This window comes from Lipophrys pholis, assembly GCF_963383615.2.
Source record: "Lipophrys pholis genome assembly, chromosome: 6".
In the NCBI taxonomy this organism is placed as follows: domain Eukaryota; kingdom Metazoa; phylum Chordata; class Actinopteri; order Blenniiformes; family Blenniidae; genus Lipophrys; species Lipophrys pholis.
Window position 1 is genome coordinate 5998518 of NC_137629.1, and position 16778 is coordinate 6015295.

General features: G+C 40.5%; 1 protein-coding gene across 3 annotated transcripts in view; it reads left to right on the forward strand.

Annotated features, from left to right (window-relative positions):
• diaph2 (diaphanous-related formin 2) overlaps positions 1–16778 on the forward strand; it is a 391029-nt gene that overhangs the window by 334636 nt on the left and 39615 nt on the right. For all 3 annotated transcript variants that reach the window (XM_080465403.1, XM_080465404.1, XM_080465405.1), the window contains one exon: positions 13102–13194. In XM_080465403.1, coding sequence (XP_080321529.1) covers positions 13102–13194 — 93 coding nt within the window. The remainder of the gene's footprint in view (positions 1–13101; positions 13195–16778) is intronic.

A 16778-nucleotide genomic window follows, 5' to 3' on the forward strand; every position in this document is an offset into this window, starting at 1 on the left:
GCGGGCAGCATGCTGAGCCTATCAAGAGGAGGGCATGGCAAAGCATCTGGACTTTCCTTCTCTGAGGCGTTTGTGAGGAGCAGCAGGCCCCTCTGGTCGCCTGCACGGCTGGCATCACCGAGGTCATTGCCCCCGTCTGGGGCAAGTGTCTGAACCCACATGTCAACTGCGTACCCCAGTCAAAATCACTAAGCTTTGAACAGAGCCGGCAAGCGCACACGCAGCTTTGAGCACAATGCAGCCTGGCATAAGGGAAATAAGAATAAACAAACAACCAGGAAATAAAAGTTAGCGTGATATTTTATTTAGTCCGGGCATTTCTCCCAGGTAGCGCAGAGAAATAAAGGAGAACTTTGTATTCTGAGTGCGCCGACTTCTCTCCGACCTGGGAAACTATAGTTTTCAGAAAGTGAGTAGTTGCAGCAGGTTGTGCTTCTGCACAATCTTTAAAGAAAACATTGTAATCGCCAACCTCAAGAATAACATACCTGGGAGCATATCAGTTAGAATATGGAAGTTTTATAACACCTTGTATGAGTGTACCAACTTGTCAGATCATATTATCCAACCTTTAGATGTATTGATTTTAGATTGGTAACTAAAAAGATTTGATCTTATTGTAAAATATTTTTTTTCCGAACGTATCCCTCACAGTTTTACTAAAAGACCTAAAACAACACAGGGGCTCCACAGATGCTGTTTTTACGATTGAGTTTTACTTGCAAAGTGATCATCTTTATACAGACTGAATTAAAGCCCACCCAGCCACCTCAATCCGCAGAAACAGCTTGCAGACACTAGCAGCATGCAGATCCATACAAATGATTACTCCGTGGGAATATTATGGAGAGAAGATACGGTTTTGGCACCATGTTTGTGTCATAATGTAGCTATCGCTCACATTATCATCTTTAATGTTGTTGTTTTTGTTCGAACAGCATCTGGAAGTTGTATAAGAGACATACTACATGCAAAGACAACTGAGCCCATTATTATAAAGCATAGGAATGTTTCCTGTTATTTCACAAATGTTGTTTCCCTCTTATATTATTTCACTTCTATTACAAATTACTAAGTACCTTCCTTTTCTCTACAAAGCTCTTTATTTAAGGTGGATGTAGTTGTTTCAGCTTTCTTTTCTTTTTCAGTTCAGCAGGGTCTCTGTATCTCTATGATTCTCTGCAGAATGCAGTTGGCATGTTGACAATGATGGGCCTGCAGCTTCTATTTATGCATCTTCTTTGTCAACCTTTCACACTTTGAGAATGAGATAGTTCATGTCTACATAAATAAAATTGGGCTCCTCTCACAAAAGCACCACATTCAATAGATTGAGCATAATAAATTAAGAATGTTAGTTGGATTAGACCTCAACACCATCTCCAATTGTAATATTGGTATGACTTTACGTTTTCTACCAGTCTGTATTTTCCTTATACCAATGTGACTGTTTGTCGAGCCTGATATAACATGCCCTCATCCCTGTGTGTCCACACAATCTTAACAGCAAGTTGTGATTTCCTTTTCTCTTTGTTTCCTCAAGCAAATTTTTCACATTCAAGTGTCTATTAGCGTGGCATGCTAAACTAAATTGACATATTTCTGTGCTGCCGGCTGCCTGGTCGAGGCTGGCAGAGCCTTGTCAGGAGTGACAGAGGTGGAGATGTGGATTGATGGCTTTGTGCGACACTGACAGCTGCTGGTAGGCCGTTGCATACCTGTGCCGCAGCCATGCCAGCCGTGGCGATCGCAGACGAGCTCTGACATGCGTTGGTGGAGTGGACAGGTTGGCTCTCCAAGTTTGCATAGTGTCTCCGCTGCTCAGCAGACATGGCAAACAATATTACCAGGGGAGATAGCTTGTAGAGACGTGAAGGTCAGAAACCCAAGTAGATAAAAGAAATGTTTCTGAGAGAGAGACTCACTTTTCCTCAGCTTAGCTGGGAAAATGACGGCAGTATTAGAGAGCTAAAGCTGACCTTCATGTTTGATAACGGACAAGGACAGACCATTCCAGAATGTAACAATGATGTATGGTACAATGATTCAGACTTTGCTGTTTATTCCCTGAAGTGTAATTTCTGTGGCTTGGCATTGAAGCCTTCAATGTCTGTGTATATATTTGTAGTTTTTGATGAATTGTCTAAATTAAGGATCTTTGACTGAATCTGCATATGGAGATCACTGCCGTGTGATGCAGTGGAAATTACTTTGTGTGCGTGTCCTTGTGTTTGAACCTACGCAATCCAGAGTGCAAAAAGTACAGGCGACACTCTGAAACTCCAGCAAATGGATTGGTGAATGCCATCATTACCTTGAAAGATGCAAACAACGGCACCGGGATTATCTGTTGTCATACACCCATTCTAATTAATAACAGCATATTAGATTGTGCTGTATCTCCTGTCAGAATCACAATCTGCCTTGAGGCGATGTCGGCACAGAAATTATAGATGGGTGCATCTCGACTCAGTCCTATGAGTTCAAGCAGAGTGAAGTGCAACATACCAAAAAAGAAACTTCTTCATAAACATCTTATTCAGTGACATCTGTGGATGAAGTGTGATTTTAATGACTCCAAAAATTGAATTTTCTGAGTGATACATTAAACAAGTCCTCCACCACTTTCATAGATTTGTTAAGTTTCCCAAAATCAGTGTCAACATAGTAAAAATAGCTGTGGCTTCTTGTGTATGCATTTACTATTTTACGATAAACATCATTTCATTAGCAGTGAAGTCAAACCAGGGAATCAGTTCACCCACATTTTTAATACATGTGTGAAATTCCATCCATCTTTCCATCTCTGATACTGCTTCATCCAGCTGAAGCCCTTCTCAGATGACTATAAGTGGTCCAGGGTACAACCTTGATAGGTCCCTTGTCCACCACAGGGAAAACACAGGGAGATCATGGAAACTCCACACAGAAGAACAATACTGCAAAAAAGGGTAGCCTAAATGTAAGCCATAAACACTAAGTATGAGAAACAAAATTACTGAAAAGTAGTGAAATTATATGTCAAGTGCCAAACAAAGGATTGGGGTTAAGGTTCAGCAGAATACGTTGCTGCTTGTGTGTGTGTGCGTGTGTGTGTGTGTGTGTGTGTGTGTGTGTGTGTGTGTGTGTGTGTGTGTGTGTGTGTGTGTGTGTGTGTGTGTGTGTGTGTGTGTGTGTGTGTGTGTGTGTGTGTGTGTGTGTGTGTGTGTGTGTGTGTGTGTGTGTGTGTGTGTGTGTGTGTCTCCTCCGTGTTTAGAGGCACATAGTTTTACCAGATTTTGTTATATAGTTTTGGGTTGGGTTTTTTTTTCCAGACATTCTCGAACATGCATCTGATGTATCTGTGTTTTCTGTTTTGTCTGTGTTATTCCATCTGTCTCTTTGTACATCTTTCCTTCTCTGTTAACACACACTTGCTCTGCTATCCCTTCATTTCCCCCCCTTGCATTGCTTTCATAAATGTTCTTCTTCTCCTTGGTGAAATACGCTCAGGCACAGTTGAATCTCATTAATTTGTGGGTGGTTCAAAGTCTGATCACTTCCCCTCCCAGATCTGGACCTCACCAGTCACTTTACAGTCAATCAAACCTAATTACCCTCACTACAAAGACCATCAAATCCCATTGTCAAATCCATTTAGCTTCCCCAGACGGCACCGCCTTTCACTGATGCAAACAGCCCTTGTGGGGTTTGGTTCAGATGTTATCTAGATCTGGATTCCAAAACCCTGCAACGGCTTTCCAAATGTGCCACTTGGTTAGAATGGAGTGAGTGTACTTCCTCTGGATGGGAAATACACAGGATATTTGTCTTCCGATACATCCAAAGTCATTTTGGCAAACCTTCAATTTTGTTAACCTTTTTCTTACCAGGTTCCCTGAATAAACAGTCACGTATGTTCAATGCCTGTACAGTCAGGTGCATTTGTCACATGTCTACAGTTTCTGACATTCTGTGACCCGAGTTAATGCGCTTGATAAAGCTTTTGTCTTTATGCTTGAAAAGGATAAAGTAAAAGACTTTTAACTAAATGACTATTAAAAAACAACAAAAACAACTTCATCTGCCCCCTGGCTGCATCTTCATTTTACCACTCCAATACTTAAAACATCTGGTAAAGGCACTGAAAAAAAGAAAAAACCTTTGAAGTTAACTGATTCTGGTCCAGCAATTTAGCCTGCACGTCCTGATGCTGCTCCACAATAGAAATCTATAGTGGTTTGCATATAAATGCGTTTGAATGGGAAGCAGCGGCAAAAAGTATGCAAACTATATTAAAGCCAGTTAAAAAGAAAGATTTAACCACATCTGACTTGAGCAACTGTCAGTTGTAGTTTTAAAGAGACACTGTAGAGACAGGATGGCAAAGCAAAACACTGTTTCTGTCTAGCCTGAGGAAAGCACAAGTTAAGGCTGAAGTCTATACATAACTACATCAGTTTTTACTGTGGTTATAGTCATCCATCCATCCATCCATCCATCCATCCATCCATCCATCCATCCAGCCATCCATCACCATTCTATCACAAGGCAAAAACACAGATAGACAGACTACACACACTCACATTCACATCTTGGGGCAATTTAGGGTCACCATGTAACCTCACATGCTTGTTACTGGACTGTGGGAGGAAACCCACGCAGAGAACTCATCACAGAAAAGCCCAGCCGGTATTTGAACCTGGAACTTCTCACTGTGAGGCAAGACACTGTGTGGCCCTCTATTCAATCATCACCTTATTTTATGTTGTTCACCTCCAACAATTTCAGCAAATGTAACAACAGATTTTAAATGCGATGACAGGCATACATGTCAGAAAAAGTTGGATAGGACCTCGTTTGGCCTCCTCTTCCTGTAACAACAGTCAGAAACATAATAGAAAATATTTATTCAATGAAAAGGAACAATTTATGGAGTTGTAAGAGAGAAAATTGCCCTCTGATTGATTGGATCGCAGAGCGGATATATGACCTTCTTCTCTGCATAATATAGTGTGAATAATTGTTTATTGCATGGTGAATTGTGTTTGAAGACAAGCCCATGTTGTATTGTAAATAAAATAGAGCTGTATGCATTTTTCAGATTATTGCATTTTTTTTATTTTTTTTAATCTACATCATGCATATCTTCCAAGGTTTTGGGGAATTGAGAAAGTAAATACCTTGCTTGGTGGTCGTTAAAAAAAAAGTAATCAGTTATTATTTGTCCTGTTGTGGTTAATATTCACAGTACCTTTTTTGAAGAGAGGGTTTTTAAAGGGGTCTACTCCGCTGCGAGGACAGGTTTCCATGGCCCTGCTGGCACCCTGACATGTTGACCCCATGTGGCTTAGAGAAAGTGTGTCAAGTTAACATCTGTCAGTGCTGGGTTAGAGCTCTCCCTTGTGTGTTGGTGCTGCTACTGGGCAAGCTAGCCAAAAGCAGTGGATATATAACGATAGCAGCACAGTAACCGGGGGAGGCCGCAGGCAGGAGGAGTAAATGAAAGCAGAGGAAACGGAGTGTGGTGACGGCGATGTTTCAAGCCTTGCACTCCCCACTTCGCCATCCCATCCCCCAGCCTCCCCTCCCTACTGTTTCTCACTTGGGGCCTGGCAGCATCCATCCAGATGGAGGGTTTATTTTTGTTTTTGTTTGTTTACTTATTCATGCATCCAGCTATTCGGGGCATCGCTGGAGCTTTCGTTCCACCACAGAATGCAAATCGCCACGGCGGCTAATCCGCTTTCATCTCTCCCTTGTCGACATCCAACTTCTCTCCACGTTTCCCGCGGTCTCCTACAGTCAAAGGCAGGTCTCTTTATTTTCACGTGTGAGATCATGCCTACAATGACCAGGCCAGCACTTGCCTCTTCTCCCATGCATGTCATACATAATGCACCTTTCACCTCCAGCCAACCTTTTCGATCTTCCAGGCATCATTCCCTCTGAGGACATCTATCCCTGACCCTGGCGCCACACAGGTCCTGATAGCTCCACTAAAGTAGCCATTCCTCCTTGAGTGGAGTGTTGTGAGAGACTCCCTAATAGAGTTAAAGGAGGACGTGAGTGGGTTCACTCATCAAATTGTTACAGTAAAACAATCCAAATTAATAAGCCGGTAAATTTGTCTTTTTTATTAGCCATATTATCCTTCCATCTTCATTCTTCCAGCTTCTTTTTTTCCCCAACTCAAGTGGACTCTGAACATGCACCTCGTAAACATACACCTACTCCAAATTAATGGTCGAGGATGTACTGCTAAGAGCTGCAAGGGATGCAGAGATGGCGGATGAGAGGAGAAAATAAATGCATTTGTGAGCTTTTTGCTCATTATTTATTTAAATTGTAATCATTCATAGGCCTGTGAACAGTATTTACTCATGTTAGAGGGATAAGTATATGTTGTCTGTAAAACTGGAATAGGCCTGTGACCTTGGTCTGGCGGGTGTGTGAGCTTTGGCCAGAGAGTTCAGACGCCCACAGCCTTATCATTTCCTCTCTCTTCTTTTTAGTGTTTCTTATTTCTACATAATGTGAATAGTCAGAGTCGCAATTGTTATTTTTCTATAAAACTACAAAACAGTGAATGAGAATGAACATTCAGAATCTCTTTATAGTGCATTAAAAATCCAGTTACTTGCAAGTGTTATTTGTGTTTTTTGGGTTCTAAAAGCAGTGCTTCAATCCAGACAGTTGGAAAGCTCTAACAGAATTGAGATGGGGTGAACTCAGCAATGCAGGTGGTTTTGTATATCTAGTTGGCTATGTCTGAATTCAGGTGTGAAAATAACACAAAACCAGGTGCACACAAGTGAGAGTAGAAAGAGAAGATGAGATTAAAAGAAAGTGTGGTTGTTGTGTCTCCACCTGGCCATAAAGCAGTGCACCTCCACCCCCACCCCCCCTCCACTGAGGCCTTTGTTTCACGGCTAATGGTCCAGGTTAATTGCACAGGTGACTTTCTGTGGGGGAACAGATGGGCTCAAATGTGTTCAAAAACAATCTGCAGCAAACAAAAAAAAAAAGAGAATACTGGGAGCGAGTTGTTCCTCTCCTCTTCATTCTGGCTGTTCTTTCTCATCTTGACTGAGGGAGTCATGGAGGGTGACTGGGGTGAGGTTAAGCTCTCACTCTTTTCTTCTCTCACAACGGTTTCAATTTATCAAGCGTGAGGCCTGTAAGCTCTCATTAGATCTCATTACAGAACAAATTAGGCTCAGGAATTTGCTTGCAGATAGTGGTAGATAAGGAACATCTTTCTGTTGCCTGAAACAGTCAAACTCTCTGAATTGTAGAAGAAGCTGATTATAATGATTACATATTTTATGGAAATTGTATGAAGATTTTATTTATTAGAATACTGTATACCAGTTTAACTCACACATACAGGATATCATATTTTACAATGTGTACTCGACAGAAGTATTGGCGTCTCTATTTTTCTCTCATGAATCATGGCTCCTTCATGTGAGAAAGCTGAAATCCTTAATCAATCCACTATCTAATATACCCAATATGTTTTTCTTCCCCAGCAAAACATGCAAAAGATGGCTGATAGAAAATTGAATTTATAAACTGGCATTGTGTACACTGTTGTAATTGTCACATCTAAGGGGTTTAAAATGAGTGCCTCAAGACAATGCAAGCGAGTCAGATTGCATTGTCATCACATTATTTCAGGCTTGAACAAACTTTATGAGATATGTGATGTTGCTATACAGATGTATGGAAGCCGATCGTTTAATAATGATAGGCACAAGCAGATGCACACAAAAATACATTGAAACTTTTTACCCCATTGCATTCATTAGTGTGGAATATTGGACATTTATTCAGCTTTCACAAAATGTAAAACAACTTGTATAAATCAATGCCAATTGATTAATGCACAGCATTTATTCATTCATTCATTTATTCATTTTTGTGTTTGTTTGTGGAGATCATTTCCAGGACTGATGGATGGATGGATGGATGGATGGATGGATGGATGGATGGATGGATGGATGGATGACTTTATGTGCATGATGCCACTGATCATATTATTTGTACTCAATCACCCACAAAAAGCAAGTGAACTGAAAACTTCACCTGATGGTCAAGATGCTTTATGCAGAATCCGAGTAAATTAGCCAATCAGAGTGCTGTAGAAGATAAATTTCAGTTGACAGATAGAAGATGATGGATATGTGTACACTATAGAAGTGAATATCTAACACTATAGATATACTATAGTATATACTATATACTATATACTATACTAATTATTTTTTGATTGATACTGAAGGGTTTGTATAGAGGCCACAAACTCTAATATGTCACATATTACAGTTTTGTAAGATTTGTCTTGAAACCAGTTTTATCAAACTGAGTCCCAATCCACACAGGCACTTAGAAAGACAATTTTCCTCCAACTATAAGACGTTACAAGAAATCTTTTTTGCAGTAGTTCGCGCTCTCGCCTCACAGAGAGAAGGTCATGCGTTCAAATCTAGCCCGAGGCCTTTTTGCATGGGTTTCCGGGTACTCCAGTTTCCCCCACAGTCCAAAATACATGCACTGGGGGTCCCTCAGCGAGAGGCTCGGCCTCCACCAGCAGCAACACCACCACCAATCAGTTAATAAAATGGGCCAGTCGGCTGATTGGAGAAACACAACTGAGCTTACATTCGCTGTACAACAGGCAGCTACAGCGACTGACCAGCTCCATCTCTGGAGATGACTCCCATCCCCTGGCCAGAGAGTTCCAGCTCCTGCCATCCAGACGGAGATTTAAAGCCCCAAAACTGAAGACGAGCTGCTACAGGAGCAGCTTTGTTCTTGCTGCCATTTCCTTTTTAAATCAATTTTGAAAGCACCTTACTCTCGGGTCTTGTTATGTAATGAATTTCGACCAGATTTTTTTATCTATTTATTGTTCCTTTTTTAACTTTATCAACAAGTTGTCATAATGGTATTTTGGTGGCTCCTTCTATGTATTGATTTATTCACTCTTTCACCTGTCAGTGAGTCTGTGAGTGCCCGTCTAAGTCTGTGTCCCTACTGTCTTTTACTGTCCTGCTTTTTAATATATATACAGTATATGTATGTACTGTCAGATGCCCTCTCTACTGCACAAAAAATCTACCTACAGGTATCAATAAAGTGACCTTGTCCTTGACCTTGATCTATCGGATGACACTTCTCATTGTGAGGGCTTGGAGCATGTCAATATTGGCATTTAGCACATTCTCACGCATTTCTCAGCGCAAAAACAACTGTATGTGAATATATAAAAGATCCCGTTAGTAATGTTTAATCCAGTATAACTTTAGCCAAGTCTGTCAAAGTCACAGTTTTTCTTCTACATGTGCAAAATAATGTTTCACTGGAAGAAATGCTTAAGGTCTATTGTTTTAGTGATCAAAGAATACAACCTACATGTGTACAAAAGGCCTAAAATCCATCAGTTGATTGCTATTTGTTAGAACTTTGGGTTGGTGGAGCCAATCCTAGAAGACTGCCTGAAAAAGTCACCAGTCTATCACAAAGAAACATAAGAAGTCAGACCTCTACAAGCAATCACATTCACACTCACAGCACAGAGGAGAGCATCACCACCGTGCGGCCAAACAGCACCAGATCAGTGTTGGACTAAGCTTGATTATGCCAATGAGAAACCATGAGCATAACTCTCCCAGCAGAGATTAACTTGAGTGCATTTTGTCTTCCTTACTCTCAATGCCTTTGTTTGTCAAAGTTTACTCATTTGACATCTCAGAAATCCACACCAAACAATTACAAAAGTTAAGTGATAGCTAATACACGTTCCGCATTTGTATTACTCGACTTGTGTAGGCAGGTTCGAAGTGCAGCCGAGGCTCTGTGTGCCTGTGCGTGCATACTGTACGTTTTAGAAATAATTAAATGTCACAGGGTTCAGGTCGTCACGTATTCACAAAGTGTTTTTTATGACCTTGTTGTTTTTATGACCTTGGCCTTGCTCCACCATTTTCAATGACCCACTCTGTATGGCTCCCCTAGAAAGTCTTACCTTTTTCTTCCCTGCTAGATGCTGCTGGTTTTATTTATTTCAATACTTTTCTGCGCTTTGTTTCATTTTCTCCTTGATGGTGACACTTACAGTGTCAGTGCCATTTCTTTGTCTACCTTTGTGACTGCCGACATCCGACTTAGTATTCTGCTCCTGGGATTTCTGAAAGACACAATTCAGCCGATTTCTAACTGTTGATACTTTCTTAAAGGAAAAACTAATCTGATGTGTGAAGTTTTTATGCCAATCCTGCTGAGAGCACATTGCTCCTTTCTAATTAGAAGAGGTGATAGTGCTGCCTGTAAATATAGTGCAGACGGAGTCAATCCCCAAGGCTCACTGTTACATTTGGCACAGCTTCTAGTTCAGGTACAACTAGATATCGAGGTAAAGGATAGGGAGGTTGGGGATTGGAAGTAGGCAGGGATCAAAGTGAAAGATATGGAAAAGGTACGACTTCTCTCTCAGGGAGGCAAAGTTTCACAGAGCTTTATTTCCTGCACTTAAAGGTTTAACTATTTAAGAAAATACCTAAAAGTGCAAAAGCCATAACCATGTTCCACACTTCCACAAGCTCTAATAAGATCATTAAAGGACCCCAGGGCTGCCTGTTGAGTTGCCCACCAAGGTGTTACATCACTGGAAGGGTTTGTCAATGTCTTGGGTCTTAGCCCATCTTAACCCATTTAGAAAGCAATTTCCTGTGAGCAGAGGGGATCTCTCCTCTTGAGAAAGATCTCTGGGCATAAAAGGTTAGCTTTTCTGTAATTCCCTACCATGCAATGTACCACTGCTGCTAATGAGAAGCAGATGAATATTTGCCTTGGGTTTAACAGCTCAGAAAAAAGATGAGTGAATTGCAGAAAAGAGACAGCAATGTCTGTTAGATGTGAAATGCTACAATAGATATTGAAGAAGGTTTGCTTTCAGGATTACTCAAATAAGTGTCGTCAAATATATCTTTTTTTTCCCTACATTATACACTTTCTTCCTCTTTGCAGATTTCTAATATCTACAACTCCAGTATGTGATTCAGTTTACAACATCATTCATTCTGAAGGCTCTATGGTAACTTGCTGAGAGAAACCCTGCTCATGTTTAAGCTCAGGACGTAGTTAATAGAGCACTATGGAGTGAGTGGGACTACTGCCTCCCATTTTAGTCATTGTGGTTCTTTTGTGTGTGCATCTTCCCTTCTGAACCTCCAGTCTTCTCGAGCTCCCAAGTCCTGGCCATTACAAATGATGAATTGTGCTACAGTTAAGCTGGAAGTAGGACAAATTGATCAAAGTGTCAGGTGCCCCCTGTGATGTTTAGGTCTCCATGAAGAAGGCAGTGAAGAAGGAGCTGTCAAAAAGTTTCATGTACCAGAGCGCTTGTAGATAAATGTTTACCTGCCACTTAACACGTTCTGCCTTCTGTCAGATGCACAATGTGTCCTTGCTGGCCTACATAAGACGGAGTAGCTAAAGATCCTGAGAGTTGATATAGTTATAGAAGCTGCAAGTTGTTCACAATATTGTTCTTGAGGTCCACAGGAGACGAAACCCATGCTTCCCCTTTTAAACCAATGAGCTTGCTATCAGAGGTGTAGTGCTGCAATTTAAGATAAGCACTACTTGGCTTGGCTTTGGTTTTGTTCAGATAAAGCCGGTCTAATTAAGCTTGATTTAATCGGGATTGCTTTTAAGCACAGCACACAGCCGGAACAGATACTTTGATTTCAAAGTAGCCCTTGGGAAGGACTTGAGGAAGAAAGAACAGGAATGAGATTGAGTAAAATTAGGGACGACTGAAGACTTGCTTTTTTAAAATTTGCATATGATATGTTTCTATTATTAGTTGTACTGTCTTTTTACATTGGAATGAATGATTGCAGGTTGGATGGTTTGTTGCTGAAGGAGAGGGGAGAACACACATGCCCGACTTCTTTATTCATGTCAATATACTGTATGTGCTATGTTCTTAAATTAATCAGGTACTGCTCTTTTGTCAACATGCTGTGTGCACAAATTGAATTTTCCTGTGCCTTTTTGAGGACACACAAGTAACGATAGATGGATGGCAACCACATCCTAGAATAGTGCTATGGTACTGAAAGTAGCATTTGTCTCCACTTATTTTTGAATTTTTCACTTCAGCTATAGATGCAAGCCTAGTGCAGAAACAAGACCTTAATAGTAAACACCGGAGAAGAGCTAGTTCACTCATATATGCAAAAGAATTGATGGCCAAGTCTCCAGCTCCACAATAACTCACCCTAATGATCCTAGTTTAAAATAATGTCTGTTCTGGTCCAGAATGATAAAAAGGGTGCCCCTCTGACTCATTAGTATTAGTGCATAAAGATAGATGACCCAGATATAGAACCTAAGCTTATTTTTGAACCAAGCTACCACTGAGCTGTCTGCTGTGTGTGCAGCTGAAACTACTCATTTCGTTGATCTTGCAGTACTTTCAGTGTATCGTACCTGTCTCTTAGGCCATGTTGACGGCCTCCACTTCTCTGGTTTCATGGATCCACGCGACAGCTGGAACGGTGGGCAGGGGGAATGTTTTTCGAAGGCCAGTCCTGGTGTCATTGACTGAACAATGATAGAGCGCCCGGGTATTGAGCGGCTCCACACTAAATCTTTGTAAAGAGCACTTAGCTCCCCTGCGTTAGCCACAGAAAGAATATCTGTCAATGACCATCACTGGATGCTTTCATCCTGAGGCTCCTCTAAAGTCCAAGCTAAATTCTAAGTGTGTCTTCCTCCTTCCCAGCTGTTTACTGAAAAGGACAGGCCTGAGTGACAGCCCTGTGTCTCAACATTCATCTACGTACAGGGATTGTTTGTAGCTCAATCACAAAGCACTCTTTCTGATTGAGCTCTGATGTCAGGTGATTGTTATTGCACCTGTTGTTAGAAGAGAATCCACCCTACAGTGCCTACAATTAATTCCTCACGGAATCATGCAAGTCTTTCATCTATAATAACATACCATGTAATAGCTGTGGTATAATAAACTTCTAGCTTTTTCTCTTTTTTTTTTAAGTACACACTGTTCTGTAAACATCTCTTTTTGTGTTATTTGTTCTCTTGCAGAAGGAGATGAAACTGGTGTGATGGATAGCCTAATGGAAGCGCTACAGTCCGGAGCTGCTTTCCGTGATCGACGGAAACGGACGCCGCGCAATGGTAAGGCACAGGAGAAATCCATCTCTACATTTCTATATTTTCCTCAGTTGTACATTTTCAGTGAAAAACGGCTGCCTTACCTTTGTCAGCGTAATATTTTGAATGTCAACACAACGGACAGACTTTTTTGGGGGACTTTTTTTTTTAAAATTCATGACAGGCATCAACTTATGCATGTGCAAACAGGAAACAGGTGGCACAGAAATTAGGCACCCATGTGTTCGAGTGTGAGTCATTACAAATGTATTATCTCTTTGCCATTTATAAAGCTCTTAGCAGTAGCTCTGAGGGTGATTCAGTATAATCCTGTCTCAACCTATTCCATTCTGCCTTGATGAATGAGCCATGCCCAAGAGAGTGCCACCTCGTAGGGGTGCCAGGGTCAATTGATATGCAAGTCAGAGTTCTGCAGGAGATCCACAGGTCCTGTTATCACCACACAGGCAATAATTTCTTTAAAAGTATGGAGTATTTACTATAATCGTTTCAATTCCATAGCAGAACTTCTTGTAATTCTTGTCTACACCATCAATTTCAAATCAAATATTTAATCCACACATTTGCTAATACTTGCCATTGCTCAGTGCTACATCAAATTCAAACTGACCTACTGTCATTACATTCATTATTATGATGACCAGTAATAAGATATCGTTCTTTTCAATGACAGTGAATTTGTCAATTGTTTCCGAGTTTAGTTAGCAGTTAAAAAAAGCTTGCTTGATAAGATGACTTGAGTCACACGTTCTTGAACACTCACGTCACTAATCATACATTAGGAAGCTTTTTGTTTTTTTCAGTGTTCTCATTGTTACAAATGTCACACAATGTATGTTAATGTGTCTTTGGACATTGTATGTATAATGGTTGACCATTTGGATCCACCATGAGTTGACATTACTGCCAAAAGTGCTGTGTGTGTGTGTGTGTGTGTGTGTGTGTGTGTGTGTGTGTGTGTGTGTGTGTGTGTGTGTGTGTGTGTGTGTGTGTGTGTGTGTGTGTGTGTCATTACAAATTTCAAAACAAAACAAAAGAAATGTTCTGAATTTCTAAACTTTTTATAAAAACAAGCCTGCATGCACACACACTTTTCTTCTGTTTCAGCACACGATGCCACCCATCAATAAACATATCCTGCTCCATCCTTCACTTGCTCTCTTTTCATCTCATATTTGTGTTTTGTGAGGTTGATGTGAGTCTGTTTCCAAAGCTTTGCACAGGTGTGTTAGCAAACCTGAAGCCAGACTCTCTGGGTAGTAGAGAGTAGACAATATTTGACATGCGTCACCTCTGATGCCTTCTTCTCTTTTCCTTTTCTCTCCATTATCCATTCTTTTTTTTTCCTCCTTTGTTTATTTTATTACCAACATTGTCGCAGGTGATCAAAGCCCATCCAGTCCAGCCTCTCGGTGGCCGGGTGCTAACTATGGTAACAGAACTCTAGGTGTGTGTACTTTGCTACCTTTGTAACCCTCCACCACCCAGCACCACCTCGCTTCTAACCGCACTTCTTCTGGCTCACACGGTCTTGCCAGAAAATGTAACGTGAGCTGGTCTACAACATGCAGAGCTCTGTGCTGAGTTAAGTGCTTTGGAGAACAATGATAATCATTATGCTGAATAAACTTTACAACATTTATAAAAGAGCAGAATCTGTTTAAAAAAGACATGCATATAACAAAAAATCTGTGCTTTACACTCAATTTTACATGTTATCATAGCACCACTGAGCAATTGGTCTATTATTGACAAGGGTTTTATCAAAAAGATGTGATTTCTGACAAAGCACTGCTTTGCTCTAACAGGTACACATTCCATGTGTTACTGTGAGGTATTGTCATTTTTATATTTACATTACACCATACAAAAGAACAAATATATATTTTGGGAGACTGACAATATGAAAGTGTCACATGGATAGCATTGCCCTAGTTTCTATGGAAACACATCATAAAACAAGATTAAAAAGCACACATAAAACAGCATTTTGTCTATAGGAGATTAGAACAGGGAAGGTTAGCTCTGACAAGTCTACCCACAGAAGATATGGCATCAACACATGATAATGCACATGATGCTGTCTGTTTCACTAACAAAAACAATTTGATCTGATCAAATGAATAGGAAAACTGGACAGGAGGGAACTTAAAGGACATTATTGTTCGAGAGCTACCATTTGTGACTTGGCTTAGATATTACCGTGGCATGTATGCTATATCTTTGAAACCTCCTTGTTTTCTACAACAGTTGGTCACAAAATGTGAAGCCATATACATCTGGTAATCCACTTATACAGGCAAACACAAATGTCTTCTTTTTTTCCAACATTGAACTTGCACAATTGCTAATGGAAACAGTGAACTTGTAGACTAATGACTACAAGTTGATTTGAAATCTCATATAGTACTCTATTACCTGTCATATAAAGGTTTCTCCTGAGTTTGAATCTAAATAATAACGCGATATGCTCATATGACGTGAAGGACATTTACTCAGCACGGGTTCTGTCTTATAGAGCAGCAACAGTTGCCATCTAATTTTTGTCTTTTCACTCGTTAGCCTGAGCAGAGACAGCATGATGTCTCGTCTTGTCTGCTTATGATGTTTAAATTATCTGCAGGGGATATCTGTGGCTCTTATTGCTTTGGCCTGTCACCATGTGCTTGTGTGTGTTAGCTTATTTTTCCCTTATATATATATTTGATAAATGTCAAAGGTATGCATGCTTGCACAACATTCTCTCTGAAGGGTTCTTGCCTTCTATGCAACATGTTGGCTGACTTACTATCCTGTACGTTTTATTGTTGTTGATGCTGCATAGCTAAGCGCCTGTCGCTAGGATAGTACGTGAGTTCATCCAATATATCAGTTATCTTTAAACACCCACTCATTCAATCATTTGGCCATGGCAAGCTGACCCCATCTTGCAAATTTTGTATTCAAAGACGTGAGATTGTATTTACTGGATGCAAAGAAGATACATGTCGTGGTTAGGCTTGACTGTATGCACAACAGCAGCTCTACTACTAAAGTCTCTGGAGCTGCACAACTTTTTCCACAACTAACACGTACTGAAACACAAAGCCCAAGGTAAGCACTGCCATGAATATAAAGTATGAATGCAATGTTTGATATTTTGAAGAATATGATGAATGACAAAAGCTCAGATTGTTTTTTTTCCCTCTGAGGGACGCTTCAATTCCGGAGTGTAGCCTATGTTGGTCTTAGCGGGAGGATAAAAATGTTCTGTAGAGGGAGCAATTATTAGGACGGATGGCTATAAATAGTTTTTAAAATCTTTGTGGTGGTCTAGCAAGGGTCTTTTATGTAGGTCTTCTTAAGTACTGGGAGCTATATTAACGTCCTGTTTGTTACAAAGAGTTAAAACCAAACTTCTGAGATTGACAGATGAATCATTGTAAATTAATGAAGTGTGCAAGCATGCAGTGTCATTTATTGGTAAATACACTGTTAGATCTATAGGTAAAACTATCCTTTTAAAAATCTAAATATCAGGCCAGTAGAGTAAAGAACCCAGTAGAGCAAAGAACCCCTTATAATCTCTGAGTGGATATAAGTATTTG